This window comes from Tiliqua scincoides, chromosome 3, assembly GCF_035046505.1.
Source record: "Tiliqua scincoides isolate rTilSci1 chromosome 3, rTilSci1.hap2, whole genome shotgun sequence".
NCBI lineage: Eukaryota > Metazoa > Chordata > Lepidosauria > Squamata > Scincidae > Tiliqua > Tiliqua scincoides.
In genome coordinates, this window is record NC_089823.1 from 237,009,156 (window position 1) to 237,034,873 (window position 25,718).

General features: G+C 50.4%; 2 protein-coding genes across 2 annotated transcripts in view; both read right to left on the reverse strand.

Moving 5' to 3' along the window:
- The window catches only part of LOC136645345 (alkaline phosphatase-like), a 32,430-nt gene extending 15,470 nt beyond the window's left edge, over positions 1–16,960 (reverse strand). The window contains exons 1-3 of the mRNA XM_066621575.1: positions 16,888–16,960; positions 4,697–4,813; positions 1,014–1,129 (exon numbers count right to left, since the gene is read on the reverse strand). Coding sequence (XP_066477672.1) covers positions 1,014–1,129; positions 4,697–4,813; positions 16,888–16,960 — 306 coding nt within the window. The remainder of the gene's footprint in view (positions 1–1,013; positions 1,130–4,696; positions 4,814–16,887) is intronic.
- Positions 16,961–20,788: 3,828 nt separating this feature from the next.
- DIS3L2 (DIS3 like 3'-5' exoribonuclease 2) overlaps positions 20,789–25,718 on the reverse strand; it is a 267,654-nt gene continuing 262,724 nt past the window's right edge. Inside the window, exon 22 of the mRNA XM_066621078.1 lies at positions 20,789–21,339. Coding sequence (XP_066477175.1) covers positions 21,241–21,339 — 99 coding nt within the window. The 3' untranslated portion in view covers positions 20,789–21,240. The remainder of the gene's footprint in view (positions 21,340–25,718) is intronic.

Here is a 25,718-nt window from a genome sequence, read left to right on the forward strand (position 1 = left end):
CAGCTGCAGCAGGAAAGGCCAACGTGCAGTGGGTCAGTGGGACGTGGCAAGTGGGTCAGTGGGTCAGTGGGACGTGCAGTGGGTCAGTGGGACGTGCAGTGGGTCAGTGGGACGTGCAGTGGGTCAGTGGGACGTGGCAAGGAGTTCTCGGCAGTGGCGTAGCCGTACGGCTCCATTTTGCTCCCCCCGCCAGGAATGGCTCCGAAGGGAGGGGCCGCCTGCCTGCCTCGCTGCCAGCCTGAGTGCTCCGTCCCCCTCCAGCTACGTCACTGGTTCTCAGTGGCCCTAGAAGGCATTCTTATAGCCTCCAGAAAAACAGCAAGGAGGATGCTCAACAGACCTCTTTTGAAAGGGGATTTCAGAGTCCTGTGCTGCAAGGCCTTGTCAGAAGATCAGTGTCAAGAAGAGGGTTTGTACAGGAACAGACACTCTGAGACAATCTGGCTGGGGGGCTACATAAGTGGCAAGAGCCCCAGTGCATCATCATTTGTTGACAAGAGAAATATGGGAGAGTACCGCTGATGCAGGACTACGAGGGCATTCCAACAGATGGAGATAGTTGTCTATGTTGAAATTCCTCTTCCATGCAATGACTGACAGTAAAGAAGCCCTGACCTGCTTTGCCCAGTTTTCTTGTGCCCAGTTTGAGCCACAGAAATTAGCAAGTGATTTTTACCTCCATGCAGTGGAAAGATTCAGCCACTGGCTTCTGACAATCAAGTGGCTGTGAAAGGCACAGCAACAGACCAGGTTTTTCAGGTCAGTTGGCAACTCTAATGGCCCTCCTAACCACAAGGTGACTTTCTGTCTCAGTTCACCCAGGCTAAAGAGGTTTTCCATGCCAGCACCACACAGTCTTGATGGCTGCTGGACTGAAACTTCTCCAAATGGCAATCCCTGTGCTAAAACGTTTACAGCGGACCTGACTGAGGAGGAACACAGTAGCAGACAGAGACACTTGATTCTCATAAATATAACTCCACAGCATCCGGGGAAGCGGTTTGGAGTCTCACCTTGGACAAGGCAACGTAGGGGAATTTCTCCATCGCCAAGACACTGTCCTCTCCAGGGCCTCCTGCCAGCTGTCCCTTGTAGATCCGAGCTGCTGAAATGGTGGGTACACCCATACCTGCAAACACAGAGGCTCAGGCACTGAGCTATGAACTGGGATATCCCAGGTGCAAATCCCAGCTCTGCTATAGGCAGAGATACTCTGCACTCAACAATGTGGCAATAGTGATACTAACCTCCCTGACAAGGCTGTTGCAAGGATTCCGACAACACAAGGTATGTGAAGCCATGGCTCAGCCAGAGGGGGTGCAAAACACTAACTTTTGCAGGGGGCCTCACTGCAGTGTATAAGCAGCCCCTCCCCTTCAAAGCCATTCTGGGCAGGGGAGCAAAACAGGGGTGAATGCAGGGAGGAGAATGTCTCAGTCTTGACACCCCCTCCCATGCCTGGAATGGCTCCCAAGGGAAGGGGGGGCCACTTGCACACTGCAGTGAGGCTCCCTGCAAAGCTTAGTGCTTTGCACCCCCTCTAGCTACGCCACTGCGTGAAGCACTGATTGCTATGTAAGTGTTCAGAATAATTGTTGGTATATTTTCATTCCTTGAATGTTTTGTCAAATCTCTGACTATTGCAATACATTGTGTGTGTGCGTTTAGGATAATGCAAATGAATGGCTACTCTGACATTTCCACCAGGTTCTGATTGTCTCTTCACTGGGGTGGGAAAAGCTTGACCTGGTGAACTACTTCCTTTTTTTGTATCTGTAAGAGGTACAAGGATGACTGGCTTCTGAGGCCACCAATGATCATTTCAGACACCCAGATATTGAGCTGCCCCCGTTTCTCTGGTGTCCCTGCGGGGCTTTGCTTGTAAAGCGATGAGCCAATGTGTTTCATGCGGGACGTTTTAGTCTCACTTGGCTCTCCCTGCCTTCTGAGGATCTTGGATTCTGAAGATCCCCCCCCCTCTAGGTCCCGTCCCCCCACTACAGAGGCTGGAACAATCTGCCAGGAGGCACTTTGCAGCAGCCCAGAGCCTTCCACCTCTGACTGATGAGCAGCCCTAGAAAGACCAGCAGCTCTTCAGACTGTGGCCAAAATGTATTTTGGGCAAACTCTGAGTGGAGTTATAGGGAGATGCAGCAGACAGTGCCAGAGCCTGTAGCCAGCCAGTGGGTGCAAATCAGTGTATGAAGGAGAGCTGGCAGGAAGCAGGGTACAGATGAACTAGGACCCTGCAGGCAGTATTGGACCAGCAGGCGCTGAGCCAGAAGGCGTGGGAGGGAGCTGTGTCCACGGGAATGTGGAGAAGGGCAGCTGCAAGACTGGCCGGGCACCCAATTGTGCAGTGGTGTAGATAGGGGCAGGGGGGTACATTGCTCTGAGTACTACGTCTTGACGGGGTGCCATCTGACACCCTCAGTGGTGAAACCCGAGGCGGACAGGAATCTGGCAGGCGGCCTGAGGCACAGGGAGGTCGCAAATAGCCTCCCCACACCTCAGAAGTCCTCCTGGAGGCCTTAGAAAGGCACTTCTGCTTTTCGCCCCAAACCAGAAGTGCCTTTCTAAGGCCTCCAAGAGGCCCTCTCAGACGTGGGGATGCTGTACACAGTACAGACACCCCGGGGGGGGGGTGTTCTGGGCATCTGACCTCTGGAGCGTGTTAAAAAAAATTTTGTGGCAGATCCCTTTGCTATACTACTGTATGTATTGGAATTGTGGAAGATATTACCGAGGAGATGTACTGGTCAGTGACAATAATAAAAGATTCTTCTTCTACCGAGGAGATAGGGTGTGGTGTCCACAGTGCCCCTTGCTCTAAGTAAATGCAGGGTTAAAGCCCAGGTGGTAGCTGGAGGGGTGCTGCACAGCTGCAGCCACTAGAGGCGGAAGTGAACCTGGGAGCATATAAACAGCACCTGGAGGAACTAGTGTAGGTTGGAGAGGAGACTGACTTGGCTTAGTGAATTGGGAATCTGACTGTGACTTTGGACTTTGACTTGGATACCCTGAGGGATTTGACTCACCTACCTGGAACCTGACCTTGGACTGTAACTTGGCTTATTTTTAATTTTTAGATTGTGAGCCCTTTGGGGACAGGGAGCCATTTAGTTATTTGATTTTTCTCTGTAAACCGCTTTGTGAACATTTAGTTGAAAAGCGGTATATAAATACTGTTATTATTGGCTCTGGACTCTGATTGATTGGACTGGTTTACTTGGCATCTGTGGACTGGAACTGGACTCTAACTTTTGCTTGCTGCACTGGTGAGTTTCACCAGGGAAACTAATCAGCCTTAAGTGGGCACAAGGCCCAGTGGATTGGGATTTGGCAGAACACTGTATCCCTATTTTCACTGATGATCAGGAATTAGGGCTGTCATTGGATAAAAGAAATCTTAATTGGTTGAAAATATTAGCTTTAACTGCTTAATTGATTTAGGGCCCAATCCTATCCAATTTGCCAGCCTGGTGCAGCCCCAATGCAGCAGGATAAAAGTTTCCATTCCTTAAGGAGGCCTCTGTGACTGCTACCCCACCACAAGATGCAGTGCATGCCCCATTGGCACAGCTGCACTGGCACTGGAAAATTGGATAGGCTGCAATCCTAACCACACTTTCCTGAGAGCAAGCCCCATTGAACAAAATATGACTTGCTTCTGAGTAGACCTGGTTAGGCTTGTGCTCTAAATCTACTATGCTTGCATAAGAATGATCACAGGCCTATCTACTTCATTTATGCACAATGCAAATGTGTGCCCAGTGTCCCTGTTTTCCAGGGGCTGCCCCTACTTCTTGAGTGGTAACCACTTGTTCCTGTTTTTGTCCGTTGTGAGTGCCGGTGTGGCTCTCTTCAAGATTCAGCTTCCTGGCCGGGGTGAGATGTGAAATATCTGAGTGGCTAGTTTGTTGCATCTTGTCTCCAGTGCACATGAGTGCCACTGCAAAGGCAGCGAGAAAGCCCCCACCCCATCACATGCTGTGTCATTGAACATGCTTCAGCTGCAGTTGACTGGACTGGAGGGCAATTAATTGTTTTTTCTAGTTAATTTTTACCCTTCAAAAGCACACCTTTGTCTGTTAAAGGGTGTCGGCGCATGCTTTGCAAACTGAATGAATACTGTTGTGTCCTGCCTCTTTAAGAGAGAAGCCCAGAAGAGAATGAGTGTTGGGTTGTGTGCTACCTGTTCAATGGCTGGGCCTGCAGGATCTCTTTCAAGGCCTGAACAGGCCTGGCCCCAGGTGCAGTGGAGACCAGAGCCAGCCAGTCTCGGCTTGGCACACAGGGCTTTTCCTGTGAGTGGGAAGCAGTCAAGAGCTGTGTTCTTTGAAGTGACCCTGGCCTCACACATCCCATGGGGAAGTGTCTTCATGCAGTCTGCAACTTCCCCATGACTTCTCCCCCTCTTAGCCAAATCATGCCCCCGTTAAGGCCTTCTGCCGCCCCATAGAGTAGCCACCTCTGTCTTGATGCATAATTCTACCCCATGACATCATGCTGTTACTCCAAGAAAGGCCTGTGACAATTTCTGCGATTGCTTTTGGAAGTCATGTGGAGATCAGTGTTGATTCCTGGAGACTCCAGACCAGGCCCTAAAAATGTGAAGTCGTGCAAAGCGTGTGTGTCATGTGTGATGGGAAACCCAGCCCTGTGCCTGGACATGTGCTCCCATGTGCAGACTTACCGTCGCCCAGGAAGAGAATGACATTCTTTGCGCGGTGATTCACTGGGGTCAGCTTGAGTGCTGATGTCAAGGTCTGCTTGGCTTGCTGGTTCCAGTACTCGGGGTTCTTTTCTTCCTCTAGGAGTGCCAGGGAGAGGCAGATGTCACTTCTCTGCGCAATGCAGACAACTGGTGGATTTAGTACTGCAAGGTATGGTAGGTAACAGCTGGGCTAAGTCCCTCTCGCAGGACAGGCCTATTGGCCAGGAGAGCCAAACTGGACCTCCATCTCTACGGGCATCTCAAGGCTGCGTTCCAGATCCTGGAGACAGGTGGGAATGCGTCCACTACTCTGGTCTGCCCTTTGAGGCAGAGGCTGCAGCTTAGTGATGGAACACAAGCATGCCACGGTCAATCTTTTTTGCCCCCAGTTGGCATTCCTCAGCTGGCAGTCTGGGATGGACCCCTGCCTGGGACCCTGAAGACGCACCACCAGTCAGTGTACACAGTACTGGGCTTGCTGGCCCACTGGTCTAGGAGGCAGCTGCTCCACTGCCTCTGGCTCCCCAGAAGTCTTTGATTGGCAACTGTTGGGAACAGGATGTCGGATAAGGATGACTGTTATGCAAATAGGGCCACAGAGAAGCCTGTTCGGGAGGCAGAAGGGGGTCTGAGGGAGAATTTCCTGTCTGCCTAGCATTTGACAGCAGTCTTAGAGATTTTCAAGGAAAAACTGAGGCAGTGTCAACTGGTAGAAGAAAAGGAATGTCAGGAGAGGGAATTGCAGAAAGGGCATCCCCCCCAAGCTGTGGTTGCTAAGTTTTTTCTTTTCTGTACACCCCCATTTAAAGGAAAGGCACCTGCTTCACCCAGTGGCATAGCTAGAGAGTGTGCAAAACACTAAGTTTTCCAAGGAGCCTCAGCTGCAGCATGCAAGAGGCCCCTTCCCTGCCATTCTAGGTAGTGGAAGCAAACAGATGTACGCAGGAATGGCTCTATAGGGGTGGGGGAAGGGCTGCTTGCATGCCATGCTGAGGCTCCCTGCAGAACTTAGTGCTTTGCACCCCCTCTAGCTATGCCACTGGCTCCACCCCACTGTCAGCACTGGGCGTCTGTTTGGGCAGGAGCAGGTCATTTGTCAAGGACGCCGGAAGCCCCAGTGGCCTTTCCCCAATGGACCCTTGAAAACCTCCTCTGCCTTCTGCATTTCTCTTCCAGTAACCTAAAAGGCAGACCTCTCAGCAGGTGGGTCTTGGTTCATGTGCTGTTTTGTTTAGCAAGAGACTTGTAGTTGGCCCTTCACCATGGTAAAGCCTCCCTCAGGTAGCTTATGGTTATCAGTTAACAGCAAACTAAAATCTAACATACAATGATTAACAATACAGTATTATGAATGTCTACAGATCTACAGAGCTTGCGTCCTGAGTACACTTCTGTACTGCAGCGAGTCATGGACTCTTCGCTCACAACAGGAGAGGAAACTGAGCGCTTTCCACATGCGCTGCCTCCGACGCATCCTCGGCATCACCTGGCAGGACAAAGTTCCAAACAACACAGTCCTGGAACGTGCTGGAATCCCTAGCATGTATTCACTGCTGAAACAGAGACGCCTGCGTTGGCTTGGTCATGTCATGAGAATGGATGATGGCCGGATCCCAAAGGATCTCCTCTATGGAGAACTTGTGCAAGGAAAGCGCCCTACAGGTAGACCACAGCTGCGATACAAGGACATCTGCAAGAAGGATCTGAAGGCCTTAGGAGTGGACCTCAACAGGTGGGAAACCCTGGCCTCTGAGCGGCCCACTTGGAGGCGGGCTGTGCAGCATGGCCTTTCCCAGTTTGAAGAGACACTTGGCCAACAGTCTGAGGCTAAGAGGCAAAGAAGGAAGGCCCACAGCCAGGGAGACAGACCAGGGACAGACTGCACTTGCTCCCGGTGTGGAAGGGATTGTCACTCCCGAATCGGCCTTTTCAGCCACACTAGACGCTGTTCCAGAACCACCATTCAGAGCGCGATACCAGAGTCTTTCGAGACTGAAGGTTGCCAACAACATTATGAATGTGCACTGTGGGCAGTTTGGAGGAGTCTAAGGAATCCAGCTGCATCCCTGCACTTTGCTCTCTGGGCCTCAGAGTATCCCCCTGAACCTGCTGACACGCTTGGTGACCCCCGTCCCTGCCCCATCCCAGACAGCAGTGGCTCCCAATGTTTTTTTCACTGGCATGCCCCTTGGCAGCCCATTCCCATAAACGGCTCCCTCATATTAGCCAAATGGTTGGCATTAATATAGCTGCTGTTATTTCAAATTTGTATGTTTTCAACTACTGATCCATATCTGGCAGTATACAAACTGATGACTAGAAACCAGCAGTTGGTGGGGCTTTCACAGTCAGCTGGTGCCTTCCTTCCTGCCTTGCTGGCCCCAGGAGGCATTCTAACACAGACCTGCTTTTTCCTGCCATTAATTCTTTTTCAAGTGCCCCTAAAGGTCCTGGCAAGTACCCCTGGGGGGACAGGCACCCCAGCATGGGAACTACTGCCATACAGCCTTGGTTGCAGACTCCGTGATGCCCTAGCCAACAGGCTTCTGGCAGCTGCAAATGCCCCCCCCCCCCCAGCCTTGGGAATGAGGTTTCTAGATGGGTGCAAAGAATCATTCACAGAGCAATTTCAGAATCTATATATACTTTTAGACCACCATTTATGAATAATAATTTCGTGCTCATTAATTCCTGCCCCCCAATTCAACACATTTTGATAGTGCAGGGTGGAAATTTCCACTTTGTAGTGACAGGAAATATGGCCCCAAGGTGATGTTGCTGTTTCCAAGCAATACTGAGGCCCTGTTTCATGTTCCTTTGCCTTCTAAAGTCCATTTGGCAGGGACCACGTAGCCTTGTAGGATGTAGTTCCCAGGCTGTGGAACTCCCTCCCTTGAGAGACCTGCTTGGCTCCCTTGTTGATGGTTTTCTGATGCCCTGAGATGTCTCTGTCTCAGCAGGTGTTAGGTTAAGATTGGTTATTTCCCCCCCAACTTGTGGAGTTTTCTGTTTTCTGCTTTAAGTTGTTTTCATTGTTCTGAACTGCCTGTTCTCAGCTCTCTGTGGCCATTCTCAAGCTATCAGGGGCACCTTGGCTGAAGCAAATCCTTACCAAACTTGCACAACATTCTCTTAAAAAAGACCAGACAGTAGGATGCTGTTAAGGCCAGCCAACTGCTTGTACGGGGCGGGGGGGGGCGCAGCGGAAGCTTCAGAATTAGATAAGGAGTGAGGCAAGGAGAGCTGAAGGTGCCTCGTGGGGTGCTTGCCAGGTCCCTTCCTTGGGGGTGCAATGTGGGGTCATGCATCTGCTGCCCAGTCAGAGTGCAAGCTGCTTACCTCTACCTCTGTGCATTAGTAAATACAGTCACTGTTCCAGTGCGCTCTCCTTCAAAGGCAACAAAGCCCAGGAAGCAGGGTCTGTAAAATACTGTGGCTGCTCTGGGAAATGGGGTGCATGCAGTCTGGTTCTCCATATTTTCTTGCACACTGTTGCAGAGTCCCTGAGATCTCAATTTCTGTTGGACAAGAATCCAAAAGCCGCCACAGGCTCACCCCAGGAGTGGTTCCAGCAGGTCTGTTGCCTGAATTGAGGCAGACCCCTTGCCCATGCAGGCTGCACCCGCTTTCTTCAAATAAACTTGCACTCATGTTCACGCACATGTGCCCAAACACCAGTGCTGCCAGGTCTTCCTCCTCCCTGCCTGACCACTTAGGGCACTATCCTAACCAGGTCTACTTAAAAGTAAGTCCTATTTTGTTCAATGGAGCTTACTCTCAGGAAAGTGTGGTTAGGCTTGCAGCCTTAGGGAACCAGCTGGGAGGGCAGGGAGAGCAGTGGCAGGGGGCAATGACCTGGAAACCCCCCCCATTCTTCCTTTGCTGCTGTCTCTTCTCACTTCACCCAGCATGCAGTGCTTTCTCCGCACACTCTCTGCCCAGTCTGTTTGCCTCAGCGAGACCAGCAGAGAGCATGTGGGAAGAGGCATAGTGGACCTCCAGGTAAGAGGAAGGAGGGAGGGCTACCCCCTTCTCCATCATGCCCACCTGACTCTCTTGCTGGAGGTGCTGAAGCAACCCTGTGGAAGTGAGAGGTTAGAACAAAGTTGCTTTGTCACTTCCTCCTGCAGCTCCACTGCTGTGCATCACAGCAGTGCTGGAGAAAGGAGTGTGTGTGAGAAGAGGCTTGGGAAGCCGTGGGTGGGTGTCGGGCAGACACCGGATGCAGGGCCCCTCCCAGCGGTTTGCTGCTCCCCTCCAACCTGCCCCTAAAGCAGCCACTTCAAGCAGCCGCAGGGCAGGGCAGGCCCAGTCAGCCTGGAGTAGTACAGGGTCATGGAGAAACAGAGCTCTGCGACCTCCTCATCAGCAGTGCTTGGGGCTCCCTTTGAAACTTTTTCCAAAGGTCCTTAGAAGAGAAGCATCAGCACCAGGAGGCAAACCGAGACATTTGTCTAGGGACATATATGAATGTCTGGTTATTGACTTTCTCAAGGGCTGCCTAAGACACAACATGATCCATTAAAGAAACAATCTTACGTAAATTTACCTGGGAGTAGTCTGTGGAGCACCATGGGACTTACTTCTGAGTAAATATGCAGAGGCCAACACTCTAATATACCTTTTACATTTTTCTGATGTTGTTTTCAACCTTCAGTCTGGAGAGACTCTGGTATCATGCTCTGAATGGTGGTTCTGGCACAGCGTCTAGTGTGGCTGAAAAGGCCGATTCGGGAGTGACAATCCCTTCCACACCGGGAGCAAGTGTAGTGTGTCCCTGGTCTGTCTCCCTGGCTATGGGCCTTCCTTCTTTGCCTCTTAGCCTCAGACTGTTGGCCAAGTGTCTCTTCCAACTGGGAAAGGCCATGCTGCACAGCCTGCCTCCAAGCGGGCCGCTCAGAGACCAGGGTTTCCCACCTGTTGAGGTCCATTCCTAAGGCCTTCAGATCCCTCTTGCAGATGTACAGTATTTTTTATTTCATTTTTTTCATTATTTATACATTTGATTCAAACTATTGCAACTCGCTCCAAGAGTTTAGGATGAAATGAGCTACACTGTTAAATGAAGTATAGTAAGTGTCAAAGGAGAAACAAATGGAGAGAGGGAGAGAGAGGGAGCGAGCGCGAGAGAGAGCCTCTAATGAAGACATTTAATGTTGATTTGTTGATACATAGTTTTGGTGGAGCATAAAGATGAGCTTTTGCACTGCATTGCATCAGTGTAATGCTCATGAGCCAGGAAAAATAATCCTTTGAGTTGACATAGTGTCGGTGTGTATTATTGTGCACAAGATCACCTGCTCTCTCAGATGAGTTGGATGAGACAAAGAGGAGGCAGCTGTGGCGCAATACCACGTGGCCTGCTTGTGGAAGGTCATAGGCAGGGTGCCCTGCAGACTTTCCAGTTGAAAACTGGAATCTCAGGGGTGCAAAAGACCCCCGGCCAAGGCCCTAACGAACCACTGTTGGGTTCAGCAAGGCTGTATCAGTTTCTCCCAACTGTAGTGGATGGGGAGGGAGAAAATGATTCCATGGGATTCCAAGGGTCCAAAGATTACTTTCCAAGATCCTTTCCAGTGTTCCAGAGGATTCTATCAGCCCACAGAGGAGGCTGTTTGTTGGGTTTCTGCGTGAGTCACAGATCTGAGCTTGCCTCAGCCACTCAGAGGACACCCAGAGTTGATTGCTGAGAAACACAGGTGGTAGGCTCTCCTGAGGAATTTATATGCTTACAAATGCTAAAGCTCAACCTCCTTTTTTTTTTGGGGGGGGGGGGGTGTGACATCAGTGTGAGCCTCCACTGTTAATGCAGATCAGCTCTCTGAGTTTTGGGGGAAGTTGGGTTGGGCAGACCTTTGGTTTGACTTTGCTCGAGTTGCCTGGTCCAGTTCTGGTCGCCGCATCTCAAAAAAGACATAGTGGAAATGGAAAAGGTGCAAAAGAGAGCGACTAAGATGATTACGGGGCTGGGGCACCTTCCTTATGAGGAAAGGCTATGGCGTTTGGGCCTCTTCAGCCTAGAAAAGAGACGCTTGAGGGGGGACATGATTGAGACATACAAAATTATGCAGGGGATGGACAGACTGGATAGGGAGATGCTCTTTACACTCTCACATAATACCAGAACTAGGGGACATCCACTAAAATTGAGTGTTGGGCGGGTTAGGACAGACAAAAGAAAATATTTCTTTACTCAGCACGTGGTCGGTCTGTGGAACTCCTTGCCACAGGATGTGGTGCTGGCGTCTAGCCTAGATGCCTTTAAAAGGGGATTGGACGAGTTTCTGGAGGAAAAATCCATTATGGGGTACAAGCCATGATGTGTATGCGCAACCTCCTGATTTTAGAAATGGGTTATGTCAGAAGGCCAGATGCAAGGGAGGGCACCAGGATGTGGTCTCTTGTTATCTGGTGTGCTCCCTGGGGCATTTGGTGGGCCGCTGTGAGATACAGGAAGCTGGACTAGATGGGCCTATGGCCTGATCCAGTGGGGCTGTTCTTATGTTCTTATGTTGCACCCGTCTACGTACGTTTATGTGCAGGCTCCGAGGCCTTGGACTTCTGCTCCCCCAGAGGCCGCCTGAGTCCCAGAAAAGGGAGGAATCGGGGTGGAATCAGGTGAATGCTTCTGTTTTGCTCTCCCTGCCCGGAATGGCTCTGATGGGGAGGGGCCGCTTGCACGTGTGGGGAGGCTCCCTGCAGAACTTAGGGCTTTGCACCCCCTCTAGCTACGCCACTGTCCTCTCCACACACACCTCCTTGATTCGCTGCACTCTCTTCCCTGGCTGAAGAAGAGGTCTGTGTGCGGACATGGGGAGGCAGCCCCAGAGCCACTCCAGCCAGTGCCACTGGGGCACCAGTGAGAACAGAGTGCCCTGCTGGGGCAGGCCAAGTGGCCATCAAGCTAAGCAGCCCGCTTCTTGTGAGGCCCTGGCCCTCTGCTGCCAACGACTGGCCTCTGTGGTGGGGGTGCTCTCAGCTAGCATGACTAACCACTGTTGATAGATCGTGCTCCGTCAATTTCCCTCATCCCCTTTTAAAGCCATCTAAATAAGTAGCCACTGCCAATCTTGTGGCTGTGAGTTCCACACATTAAATCTGCATTGTGTAAAGAATAAAGCCTTTTTTTTTTTTTTTTTTTTTGCTTGAGGTGCACCTGCTGCCCAGCAGTTTCATTGGGTGACCCTGAGAGGAGATGTTGCTTAAAGTCTGGTTTGTTTTCTCCTCAGCTTGTTTGTTATGTGTCCCTTGTGGTCTTTCGTTATCCCATCTAACACAACTCATATCTGCTCTTCACCCTTTTCCTTTTTTCCTTGCAAATATGACCCCCCCCCCTGTCCTGGCTTCATTTCCCATCAGTTTCATTTTAACACCCTCCTTCTTGCTTTTAAATGCCTGCACTGCTAATTGCTCCTATTTAACTTCCCCCTTTAATTTTTCCCAGAGCTCTAATCTCTTCTGATACCAGTCTTTTAGTTAGAGCAGAGATTGCATCTATGGTCTCAAGCCTCCGTGCGGCAGAGTGTTTCTCTGTCAGCACTGATCTTTGGAATTTGCTGTCCCCAGATGCTCCCATGATTCATTCCCTTCCCCTCCTCTGGAAACGCATCAAGTCATTTTCTCAGGCTTTCTCTGGGATTGCTGGGATATTCATTTAGGGCCTCCCTTCTTCCATAGTATTCTTTTCCTTCCTTCCTTCCTCTTCTGGTTGTCTAGATCAGGGGTGCCCAAACCCCAGCCTTGGGGCCACTTGCGGCCCCCAAGGCCTCTCAATGCAGCCCTCAGGGAGCCCCCAGTCTCCAATGAGCCTCTGGCCCTCTGGAGATTTGTTGGAGCCTGCACTGGCCCAACGCAACTGCTCTCAGCTTGAGGGTGACTGTTTGACCTCTCGCGTGAGCTGTGGGATGAGGGCTTCCTCCACTGCTTGTTGTTTCATGTCTGTGATTCAGCAGTGGCAGCAAAGGAAAGGCCAGCCTTGTTTTGTGCAAGGCCTTTTATAGGCCTTGAGCTATTGCAAGACCTTCATTCATTCATATAAGTTCATCTTTAATATATTCATTTATGTAAACTTATGTAAATTTATTCAAATTTTAAATGTAAATTAATTCTATTTCCCCCCCCCCCCCGGCCCCTGACACAGTATCAGAGAGATGATGTGGCCCTCCTGCCATAAACTTTGGACACCTCTGGTCTAGATTAAAATCTAGATGTTAGATGGTAAGTCTGGAGGCAGGTTCAATCATTGCTAAGTTTGTGTTCTATACTGAAGAAGGCCTTGTCTTTTAGGGGTTTAAGACCTAAGGGCCCAAACCTATCCAACTCTCCAGTACTGGTGCAGCTGCAGTGCAGTCCTGAGGAAAGAGAACAAACATCCCCTTACCTGGAAGAGGCCTTTGTGGCTGCCCTCCTACTATAGGATGCAGCTCATGTCCCATTGCATAGCAGCATCAGCGCTGGAAAACTGGAGAGCATTTGGCCCTAAATCATTTGCAACATCATGGAGGGTCCCTTGAATACACATTTTGGCTTGTTGGTCTAGGGGTGCAGTTCTGGCTTAGTTATAGCTCATTTCACGTATTACATTTTTTCCTTCCCTTAAGAACATTCTCGGCATCACCTGGCAGGACAAAGTTCCAAACAACACAGTCCTGGAACGTGCTGGAATCCCTAGCATGTATGCACTGCTGAAACAGAGACGCCTGCGTTGGCTCGGTCATGTCGTGAGAGTGGATGATGGCCGGATCCCAAAGGATCTCCTCTATGGAGAACTCGTGCAAGGAAAGCGCCCTACAGGTAGACCACAGCTGTGATACAAGGACATCTGCAAGAGGGATCTGAAGACCTTAGGATTGGACCTCAACAGGTGGGAAACCCTGGCCTCTGAGCGGCCCGCTTGGAGGCAGGCTGTGCAGCATGGCCTCTTCCAGTTTGAAAAGACCCTTGGCCAACGGTCTGAGGCAAAGAAGGAAGGCCCATAGCCAGGGAGACAGGCCAGGGACAGACTGCACTTGCTCCCAGTGTGGAAGGGATTGTCACTCCCAAATTGGCCTTTTCAGCCACACTAGACGCTGTTCCAGAACCACCTTTCAGAGCGCGATACCAGAGTCTTTTGAGGCTGAAGGTTGCCAACAAGAACATAAGAACAGCCCCACTGGATCAGGCCAAAGGCCCATCTAGTCCAGCTTCCTGTATCTCACAGCGGCCCACCAAATGCCCCAGGGAGCACACCAGATAACAAGAGACCTCATCCTGGGGCCCTTCCTTTTACATTCCCTTATATTTTCCCACCCTTCCTCCAAGAAGTTCAGGGCAGAATAGATACTTCTCCCATCTCCACTGTATCCTCATAACAATCTCACATATGCATCGATGGGGTCTGAGCAACCAGGGGAAAAATAATCTCAGGGTTCTAGTGTATGAAACGCTGTGGCATGTGGCAGCAGTGGAGAATGCCAATTTGATGCTTGGGATCATTAAGAAAGAGTTTGAGAGTAAGGCTGCTAAGACTACGTTGCCCCTGTATAAATCCATGGTATGGCCATGTTTGGAATCCTGTGTCCAGTTCTGATCACCACACCTTAAGAAGGATATTGTAGATCTGGAAAAGGCACAAAAGACGGTGACATAATGGTTGAAGGACAGGAACACCTTCCTTCTGAAGAAAGGCTAAGGCATCTGGAGTTTTGTAGCCTGGAGAAAAGAAGGCTGAGATGGGTATGATAGCACTCTTCAAATACCTTCAAAACTGTCTATGGCAGAAGGAACAAATTTGTTCTCAGCTGAGAGTGGAACCAGATCCAAAGGGTACAGACTGCAAGAGAAGAGATTCCGGCTGGACGCCAGGAAGAAATTCATGATGGTCGGGCAGCTCAACAGTGGAACCGATTGCTAAGGGAGGGGGTGGATTCTCTGCTGGAGATCGTCAAGCAGAGGCTCACTGAAGATTGTCAAGCAGAGGCTTCAGATCCCAGCCAGGCCCTGCCCGAGGGATAGTGTGGCTGTTCCTTCAGGCCATGGCTGAACATCTGTGCTGCCTGATGGAGGTCCCAGGTTTCCCCAGTGAAAAGGTGGGCATCAGGAAGGGGAGCTGGGTAAGACCTTGGCCTGCAGCTGCTGGCACAGTGAGGAACAGCGGGCTCAGCAGACTTCATGCTTCCTGGCTATGGAGGCATTTGTTTGCTGGGAACAGAATGTGTGTGTTCAGAACCGCTCCCAGCCTCCTTACAATAGGTCTGTCTCTCTTTGACACCTATATTTAGCACAGCTGACAATAGAGCAAAGCTGCACACACACTTCTTGCAAAGCCTTGGATTCCAGACACCCCAAAGCCAATGTGGAGCCAGCCTCTTGCCCTGTCTGCCCCCTTTCCTGCCAGGACACCAGGGGCACAACAACTGCAGAAGCAGGGACTCTGCTGGAGAAGGGTGCCTATCGCAGCAATACACAAAACGGGGGGGGGGGGAAGAGGCACCTGTTGAGCTTCTGCCTCATGCAGCTGCAGGCAACACAGGAGCCCTGCTGGGAACTCAGACCGGCCCTTGTCCCCTCCTGCCCTGGCTCACTTCACCTGCCCACTGCTCCGTTAGAGGGAGACGCATAATGAGCCTTCTGGGATTTTTTTTTTAAAGCAGGGTTCCTTATGGCCCAGTCCTGTGCAAGGGTGGTGCACATGATGCATGTGGTGCACCTGCTCACCAGTAGCCTGATGCATGGCCACTGCAGCATCCCTGTGGAGAGACTAATGGAGAGAGGTGGGAAGGGAAATGCTGTCCCCTATGATGGTCTGTGGCTGGAGGAGCCGCCGGGGCATGTCCAGCTCAGGGTGGGGGTTTGGGATCCGATGGCTGCTGGTTCCCATCCCTGCCCCTTTCCTGTCTCTCCACTTGCAAGGTTGTGCCCTGGTAGCTATGCAGAAGCCACAGGTAGAGGGGCTTCCACCAAGACACAACTGTGCTTGCACTGGTGTACTTGGTGGTACACTGGTGTGGGCAGTGATTGGATTGGAGTGTTAATCTTCAACAACTGCACAGCAGGCAGAAATTCAGTGGGTTGAGAGCTGCCCAACTTGGAATAATTATGAATAATGCTGCACCTGTTGAATGTCTGTCTGTAACCTAGGTCTTGCTGCCCAATCCTATGCATGCATCCTGGCTTGCATGGTAGTAAGTCCCACTGAGTTCAATGGGACCCACTGCCAGGTAAGTGTCTAAGGCTGTGATTGCAGCCTTAGAGATTCAGGCATCTTGCCTGAAAAAGTGGCAGTTGTCCAAATTCAAAGAGCTATACAAGCTCACAGGTTCCTTTTAAACCCCCCCCCCCACTAAGGTGGTGCACAGCCAGCAAGCAGAACCAGGACTGGGTGTCAGTGCAGTGAGCAGCGGAGAAAGTTGTCGGTGGAAAGAGGCAGGCAAGATTCCAGTGAGTTAGAGCTGCACTTCTTGGATTTGGGAGTCTGACCACTTAGATAAGCAACGAGTTTCGTTCTCTCTCACTGTCTGGGTAGTTGCCAGAACAGGAGCCCGTAGACCCCAATAAAAATGCACATGGTGGTGTTTCTGCTAATACGGTGCACATTCATGCTCTCTTCAAGGTGCAGGACTCCTGTCCAGCAGAAAGCCCACCAGCTGCAGCTTGTACCTGGCGTGTGGGATGTGTACTGTTTTTTAAAGGAACTGCTTCCTAGGAATACACTCTCTGCACACCCAGAGGAAATTAACTGAGCCATGTTTGAAAACAGGCTGGTTCCTTTAACGAGGAAACTGCTCACTTCACATGCCCATATTGTCCAAAGCGCTAGAATCTGTGAATCAGAACCCCAAAAACAGAAACAGAGGGACAGGCTCCTAGAATGTGCACTCCCCCCCCCCCCCACACACACAGCCAGACAACCTGTTGCTCCTGCAAGCCAGGAGGGGCTGGGAGTAGACCCACTTGATATGATGCTTAATATAATGGATACCCTCCACATCTCGTTGGAACTTGGGTCGCCCCCAGAAAACAAGGCATCTCTACTCTCTTCAGGCCAGGCACCCACAGGTCAGGAGGAGGCTGATCTCCAGGTGAAGGGAGGTTTCTCTCTCCAAAAAAACCAGCTTTTCCAGGGAAAAAGCCGTTACGTTTGGGTCCAAAAGATTTGCCCGAGTCACAAAACAAACAGGTTTGCCTCTCACCTAAGGATGCAGCAGCAAGATGGATGCAGAGACAGAGGAGTCCGTGGATGCCCAGCGTGCTTAGGGGAGGCATCTCTGAGCCAAGTAGGAGCTCTCTGCCAAGGAGGCAGAAGTGCCGGAGCTGTGGGTTTTATGTTCCTCCTTTCACCTCTGGACCTGCTGGCGTGTGGCCAGGATGTGGGGTGGGGCGGGGGAGGGAGAGGAAGAAGGGTGAAGTCCTGCCTCGTGTCCTGAAAGTATTTGTGATAACATGCTGCACACCAATAATTTCATCACGGGATTTAAGATTGTGGTTTGGAGAATTTTCCACTGAATCATCAAGTCTTTCCATAAGTTGTACAGGTACCTTTTCTCCACCACTTCCTTCAACTGGAAATAAAAGACCACCACCCTATCAAGGGAACCTGTGAAAGGGGGGGGGGGCCTTTGGCCTGGCTCACACAGAACAGAGTCAATTGGGATGCTCCAACTCATGCACCGCAGACCCACCGTGGATTGCCACAGAGCTCATGAGAGCCTCACAGGCAGTTGTTGCAGAAATTAGTGGAGATCACACACTCCAGACCAACATGTGAGGAACAGGAAGGGCTGCCTTCCTTCCATGGTCAGCGCTCGGACAGATGAAATCTCTTTGCCGCTTCCGATGCTGCTGCTCTTCCTATCCCAAGTGACATTTGTTCGTTTGCACAGGGGGTTGCTGCAAAACAGGCTCTCCGGTTGCCACAACATGACTAAGCCATGTCAAAGAGACCTACAATGACACTTCCGTTACTACCCAACACAAGGGAAGTCCATTCAAGACAAGCTGTGCGGGAAGCCCTACTTACTTAATTCCTTGCACTCCTTGCACCCCATGGTGAAGCCCCCTGCAAAACTTGCACCCCCTCTAGCTATGCCACTGGCAATAGGCAGTGAGGGCTAAGGGGATGTGTCAATGTTTTCACAGAAAAGGTGGGGTTTGTCGGAGACATTTTAAGTAAGGGAGAAGGCACTTGGCAGAAGGGGCAACAAGGGAGACTGAGCAACATCACAGAGAGAGCAGGGTCCTAGGACAGCTGACGTGGTGGAGTTGGGCAAAGGAAGGGTCACCAGAAGGGCAGGATCAGGCTCAGGAGGTCAGAGATAAGCAAGGCATGGTGAGGATGGGGAGTTTGCACTGGTTAATTCAGAAATTAGTAACTGTGTTTGGCTTTGCTGAGCCCAATGATGGTTGATGGTCTCTTTCATCACACACTTCCTAGGAAATTGGTTCTCCCACTGATCATATTTCAGTCCTAATTCTAGAAAAAACATTTTATATCTCATTTGTACGTGGCATTACATGTGGGGGGGGGGATGAGGTAAACACAGAAGAGCTCTGAAAAACAGGTTCTAAGTTACCTCTAAAAGGTTCAGTCTCCAGCCCCCACGTTTCAGACCCATGTAGTACTTGGGCAATGATCTTGTCAACCTAAACAGTTTGCTGTACAGGAGGACCTACCAGGTTCCTGCTTTTTCCACATTGAAAGTTCAAGAGAGTATGAAGAAATTCTGGAGTAACTGCTGGTTTGTGTCAAGACCCTAAAGGTTGCTCATTAAAGCACGTTCCTAGGTAGTCGCAGAGATTCTGCACCAATCCATGGCTTGTTTGTTGCTTTTTACCAAACTTGACAACGTGGGTTTAACCATAATTGTCCACAGCTATTCCACCTACCTGCACCTGACAGAGAGGCAAGATAGGACCATTAGGTTCCTGCCCTTCCAGAAGTGCCTCCATCCACGGTCATTGCACAGGCTGGATCAGATGGAGAGGCAAGTCTCATTGTCTCACTGGTGTTATCAATTTTCAAGACCAGGGAGAAGTTGCAATAAACACACATGGGCACTGAGCGCACAATTAAGCTTTGCAGCTAGCTGAATTTTCCAGGAAGTCAGGTGCAGTGGCCCCTCTGAATGTTGCTCTTGGACTCCTGAAGCTTGCAATGAGTGCAAATCACAGCACAGCTCTCCCAGTATCGATACCCCTGGGTTATATTGATTTATTTGCAATAGATACCACCATTCTGCCAAAGCACCTATAACAGTTTACATTTTACAATGGCTCACTGCTTAAGATAAAGAATAGAAAAGGACAAAGAAGAGGAAAATGTGGTCCTCTAATCTTCTAATCCTCTGTGGTCTCCTTTAGTGACTCTTTAAACTGAGAGCTCCTTTGGGACACAGAACCATCTTCACATCCTCTGTGGAGCACAAACCCAGATGGTGTGATTTAAATGCAATTATTATCAATGATCCTTTTCATAATGTTACGTGAGGAAGTTAGAAAATTAACAGGTGGAAGAGTCACTACGAGAGACAGTTCACAGAGGGAGCGGCCATGGGTCCTAGCCAAGCTGATGGGGGTTGGCCTCACTGCCTCACCTCCCCCTACAAGGCAGCCTGGAGGAGTGGTGATGTGGGGAGGCAGTTCTGGGATATGCAAATAGCTATTGCTCCTTGTCAGGTCAGTGGATGGGGCCTCATTGCATCACTTCTCCTTCCAGCGTACCCAGATGAAATGGCTGTCCACGGAAGCAAAGGGTTCTGTCTAAGGAGTATCTGCGGTCACCACAGGCCTAGTTCACAGAGACTTCCTAGATTTGCTTCCCAGCTCAGTTCCAATCAAGCGGAAACAAACAGAAAGGGTTCACTTAATTTTGGGAACATTTCAGGTGGGATGGTAAGAACGGACTGTTTCCTTATCTCTGTACTAAGCATACAGCACATTCCTTGTCCCAGTTAAGAAGTACAGTTCAATATCTTGGCTCCAGCACAAAATATGTGCTAGTTTTGCTTGCAATGGCAGGGTCGGGTTTGTAAAACCAGTCCAGCTGAAAATGGTCTAGGCCAGCATGTCTCAAAACATGCTCCTATGAAGCCCTGGGGCTCCACCATAAGTGGCTGCCACCTGCCCCCCTGCTCAGTTTGCTTCTCTGCCTCTCCCACCTCCCCTGTTCGTGGCTCTCCTTCCTCATTCCTCTCCTGGCATCTGGTGTTGGTGCTGTGCCACTCTGCAGATGCGCTGGTGCTCTAGGGCTCTCCGAGAGTCATTTTATGAGTTTAGGGCTCCAGAAACCAAGAGGTTTGAGAACTACAAGTCTAGCCTCTCTCTGGGTCGAATTTCTGTTGGGCTTCTCCTGTCCCAGAATAACCTCTTCCACCTGGTCTGGCTTGTCATGTTACAGATATGAAAGGTTCAGTACCTGCATTTGCTGGTTTTCTTCTTCCTGCCTGTCACTTCCTGCTTTTTGCATTGTGCCTATTTGGCAGTAAAGCCACCCACATTTGACATCACAAATGGTCTTGAGTACAGTGGTAGAGAGATGAAAGAGTTTGACATTTTGTCTCGCAGGCAGGCAGGCAGGCTCAGGCTTCTGAAGAGGCACCTGCCAGACCAAAATGAGACCAGGGCCATGCCACTAGTAGGCATCAGGGTTGAGATTTGGCCAATGCGAGTGGATGGCGGAAGGAAGCCACTGTCACCCAGCTCCCCGAATGGATCAGACTTAGGGCACCCCTTTGCCTGACGTGAAGCGGCCAGTATCTCACAGCCTGATGCTTCAGAAATGACTTGGCCTGGCCAAGGGGAACTCACTTGTTTCATTGCTGCATTTCAAGTTGTTGCTGAAGGTATTGGAACAACCACACTATTTCTTTTTCTTATATGGTTTTCTAAAATTCCAGCTTGCAGAGGATGCAAACCCTCTACTCCCCCCCTCCAAAAAAAAAATTCATGCTGAAAGGGGCAGGACTGAAAAAGGAAGAGAACCGCCATGAACTCACACTGATTTTGGAACTTCCTTTGTGCTGCACTGGCAAGGGGGATGATTTCAGCGAAACCAGGGGACACCCTCTAGGTTCTCCCAGGCCAGAAACACCACACTTCAGCACAGAGCAAGCTTTTATTTCAAACCCAGCACGAATGGCCTTTGCAGGCCCCTAGCTTGCCCACCTGGCCGTCACCTGGAACACAATGCATTGGAACACCAAGGCGCAGGCATCCAGCTAATACAGGCTTTGAGTCCCTTTCTGTGCAGTGTTGTACGAGCGTGTGCAGGTGTGGCCAGGTTTTAAAAGAAGAAGCTGAAACAGTTCATGTTCTGCATTTTGTTTCCATCAGTTGCAAGTGATCCCAGGGCTGCTACTGACTCAGGTTAAAAAATATTCCAGAGGTAAAAACAAGACCCATCCACAAAATTAAATAAAAGACCCACAGCCTGATTTTCCCCAAAGAGTCATTGCAGGATGTGGCCCCCAGAGGAAGCGGGGCTTGTCCATATTGATTCAGCAGTTTGGGGGGCAGGTGGCAGGACACATCTCCAGAGGCAGGCCTGGTCACTCTGCCCCATCAGGCCTCTTCAGTATTGCACTGTATTTTAGTGGGGCATTGTCAGACTTCAGGACGACGTCCACCAAGGTAAAAATGGTAATGACCTTGAGCAAGGAGAGAAGAGGAACAGGAGATGTTAGCTGGCTGATAATGTACAGGATAGGGAGGGGGTAGGTCTAGCAGTGGCAGCATATGCTGAATTGTGACTCCCTTCCAGGACCCGATCCACCTCCACGGATCAACTCAGACTTGTACCAGCAATATCGTTGATGCAGGTCCCAGTTACCAGTAGTGGCTTCTGGGGCTTATCCCAGGGCAAGGGGAAAAGTATCTGCTTACCCCGAGGAGACCTCCAGCAGCCAAGAATCCTTCATGGGACGCAGTGTGGTCTGGGTCTGTGCTGCTGCATTGCCTGCCACAGATTTACTTAGAATTGGGCTGTAAAAGTCTTAAGGGCTGAGCCACAGCCATTCCTATGATCTGCCAAGTCACCACAGTGGGCTAGAGAAGCCCCCTGGGGCGGGGTGAGTGGGTGTGAGAAGCACCTGTGCAGGCTGGTAGGCTGCATCTTGCTCAGTGATTCACCCCATGCCTGCTCTATGGGAACCCTGGCCAGTGGGGAACAGAATTCTGGGGCAGAGGGGAAGGTCACATGAAGATCAAATGGCAGTGCCCATTTCCTCACCACTGAGCAACTCCAGGAGGCCTCCCTCAGGCATCAGGCTTCCTGGGCAGAGGGTGGCATGTTTTTCAACCCAGTCCTGACCCAACAATTCTTTTCTCCAGAAGCAGAGCACCAGCAACATTTGCTTCTGCTGAGCATAAGGCTTGCAGGTCCAGGTTTCTTCCGTTTCCGAAAGTGGCCAGCCAGAGACTTGGGGAGCTCCCAAGGTATACTGCAGTTGGACCAAGAGGCTCTATTCCACTCTCATGACTAAGGGCTGTTGGCAGAGCCAGCACCTGTCTCATCCTCTAGCACGGCCCACTTACACAGCCTTCTTCTGGCAATGGTAATGCCTGTTACTCCACCCTCCAGTTTTGCCTTGTCTTACAGAAGAGCGCTCAGGTGCAGCCCCCACGCTCAACACGTCCTTTGGAAGGAGGTTGTGTGCGTGCATGCGCACGCGTGCTGGGGAAGCCAACTATTAAAGCCCATTGCTCCTGCAAACCTCTGCAGTGCTCCTCCCAACCACACCAGGTGGAAAGACCAGGGTTCCCTGCCAAGAACTCTAGCAGGGGCATTGTTGTGAGGGCTGCCAACTTGTGCTTGGCATCGCAGCAGAACTTAATCAAGCCCGACAAACTCAAATGTCTCCCTGTGGCTGAATTACTGAGTTAATGGATACAAAGGACATGAATGCAAAAAGATTTGGGGGCTCTGACACTATGCCTTGGGAAGCCTGCTCCTTTTCTGTGGGGTGGGGGGAGGAGAATGCAAATATCAATCAAATTGGACACTGCCATGGGGATGGAAGTTTGGGGTAAGGCTCACAGGCAGAGCACAGAGCAGGCAAAAGGCTCCAAGTTGCTGTGGGGGGGGGGATTGGGCCTCCTGCCTACTCCAGATGGAGAGGTGGGGCAGACCAAGCTTATTAAACAGCAAAATTAATAACCTGGAAGGGGGAGGCGTAAACAAGGTGTTAATTAACAATTCCTGATGGAGGACTAAATGGGGAAGGCATTGCAAATGAGAGGGAGGTGAGCACCTCCTGCTGGCACCATGATACAAGTGTGTCGAAAGCAGCCCTGAGGACAGCTAGAGAAGGGGTGAGACCTCTCGTGTTGCCCTGGCAGAGGAGGGGGCTGCAGCTCCAGTGTATGCCAGTCTTTTGGACAGAGCTGTATGAAAGATGGCTCTGGCCCAGAGAGCGCACAGAACAGAGTCAAAGTGCAGAAGGACCCAGGCCTGAATGATGGCAGCATCTCCAGCCAGCAGGGCCTGGAACAGACTGCCAGGAGGGGGCTGTCTTACCATGCCCTCAGGAACCTCATCCACATTCATCTGGTTGGAGAGATCATCCCAGTTGCCGTGGTGGGATGGCTTGGTGCAAAGTGGGGTATCTTTTTGCCTTCCTCAGCTAAGGAGCCCTGAAACTTGCTGGACCTGGGCAAACATATTGATATGAAACTGGGCACGGCAGAGGCTGTCCAGGACAATGTTCCCTATACCGACAGTGCTAACAGGAATCTTCAGGTAGGTTTTGCTTAGCAGCTTCCTATCGTGAACCTGCCACTCTAGTGCATTTATTCATTTTACATACTGCATTTTCTATGCAACAGCATACCAAGTTATGAACTGAGCCCTGTATGGCTGTGTCCTTGGGTCAGCTGTAAGGTTTCCAGCAAATCTTACAATTTGCAGATGAAGGTGGGATCCAGAAAACCTTGAGTGAGACAGAACTCTGGGTACCTGGAAGTTGTGTGGGGCGGCAGGTGTTCCAGCCTATGGCTCTGGCCATAGAGGTTCTTCAGGCTCTGAGCAAGAAGCAGCCCTAGACCAAGGCTGTCATAAAAGGGTTTTATTTTTCTAACAAGAGCATCAACTTACAGGAGCACCTCCACGCCTACAGAGGCATCTCCCATGCAAGACTTATGGCATCTTCAGGCAACTCCATGAGCGACACAGTCTGCCAGTGTTCAGCAAGGTCTGAGACCAAGGAGCTAAGCTAATCCCAAGATTATAGAGGTAGGTGTTCACTCTGACTGATTTCTCAGGAAATCGGTGCCAATTAGCAGAAGCCAGACTAAGTAACAGCAGAGTGATACTTGTTACTGTAAATATAAACTATGCATGACTATTGCCCAGGTTCTCATCATTAAGAGGCATCTTATCTAACAGGTGCAGCAAACAATTGGCTGAGCTGGTACAATCAAAAGATAATTGTAGGCCTTAAGGTTTGGGAAAGTGCTACATAATGGGTCTCCAAACTGCCAGCTGCAGGTGAGATCATTTGCTTTTGGGCCTAACGTATGAGCTTCTCATGGGAACAGCTCAGTGGGAAAGCAAACAGTTCCCAGGGGATGGGAGATGCAAAGGAGATGGCTGACGGGTACAGAATGTGGCAGCCAGGCCATGCACCGGCCATCACAGCAGGCTGTGTGGTGGAAGACTGGCCTGCTTTGGTAGAAATGCTGTAGCCGTATCTTGAAATCAACAAAAACATGTAGCAGCACTGTTAACTGGAGGAACAACTTACAGGCTTGTACACAACATGACTGCATCAGAGAAGCCTACAAGCAAGTCTTTTAAAAGAAATTGTGCATAATGTTCAACATCATCTATCACCCAAACCCCTGACCACAGCAGAAAGGGTCAGATTTCACAAGAGGCAACAGGTGAAGGTAAATCTGCTTCATTTGCAGCAGAACTAAAATCTTTCAGGACATGAAGGACAAGCCTGTGTGTGGGCTGCACAGTGAATGTATTCAATAAGGAAGAGCTTATTTTCAGACGTGCTGTGGAAATGGAGTGGCAATGGAAACCGCAGCGAGAGATGCAGCAAAACTCCAAAGCAGAGTCTGAGAAGAAACAGAGTATGGTTGCTGAACAAAACGAGCGTAGCCCATTCAAGCCACAAGGGCATGCTATGGGTGCAGAAATGGGTTCTGCTTCCTTGTCAAGTGCAGATTTAAAGATAAATCCTGCAGAAAACACAACCAAACAGGACACAATGCAGGGCCATACAGGCAAGGGCACCTCAAAACATAAGCAGAAAAGGGCCAGAGTCCCCACCTTTGACAAAGACGGCAGAAACTGGGACTGAGAGAGTGATCCTGCCATCCTGGGAATATATAATATGAACAGTGAAGACAAGCTAGCATTTGGCTGGGAGAGTGTTCAGGATGCAGTTGGGAGATGGCAGCTGCAGTGTCTGTTATTCTATGAGCTTCTGCAGACATCAAAATGAGTCCTATGTACTTATTGCTGAAGACAAACACCAGGCAATTCATCGCTGGCCACCAGCTGCTGATCTCCATTTTGAATCCATGGAAGGAAGGGCACTTCTCTGACAAAGCTGCGCTCTTTTCCTGGCAGCTACATTCACGACACTGAATGCAAGGTGACGAGTGCAGGTGGCCTCACTCGTTTACCTGCAGCAGCTGAGGATCAGCCTGATAGAGAAATGGAATCTCTTCACTTTCTCAACCCGTTCAAGCTTGAGTGGGCCCCAACCACACACAGTCAGGCCCAGCAGGAAACTAAGAGGGACCCTACACTGGCCCAGGTGTCTGAAACCACAGTCAAGGGATGGAAATATACTGATGGTGCCCTTTCACTTGGTCTTCTCTACAATTGCTGTGGTGAGTTTATGATACATCAGGGTTGTGTAACGTGCCACACCATCTGAACTCCACTCTAAAATTTTGGAAGAGCTTCACGTGGGACACCTTGGGGTGGTAAAAATGAAGGCCCTGGCAAGGTCAGGAATTGAGAGCAAACAGAACACTCGCAGCGCAAGCTTATGCATGTCTGCTCTGTGTC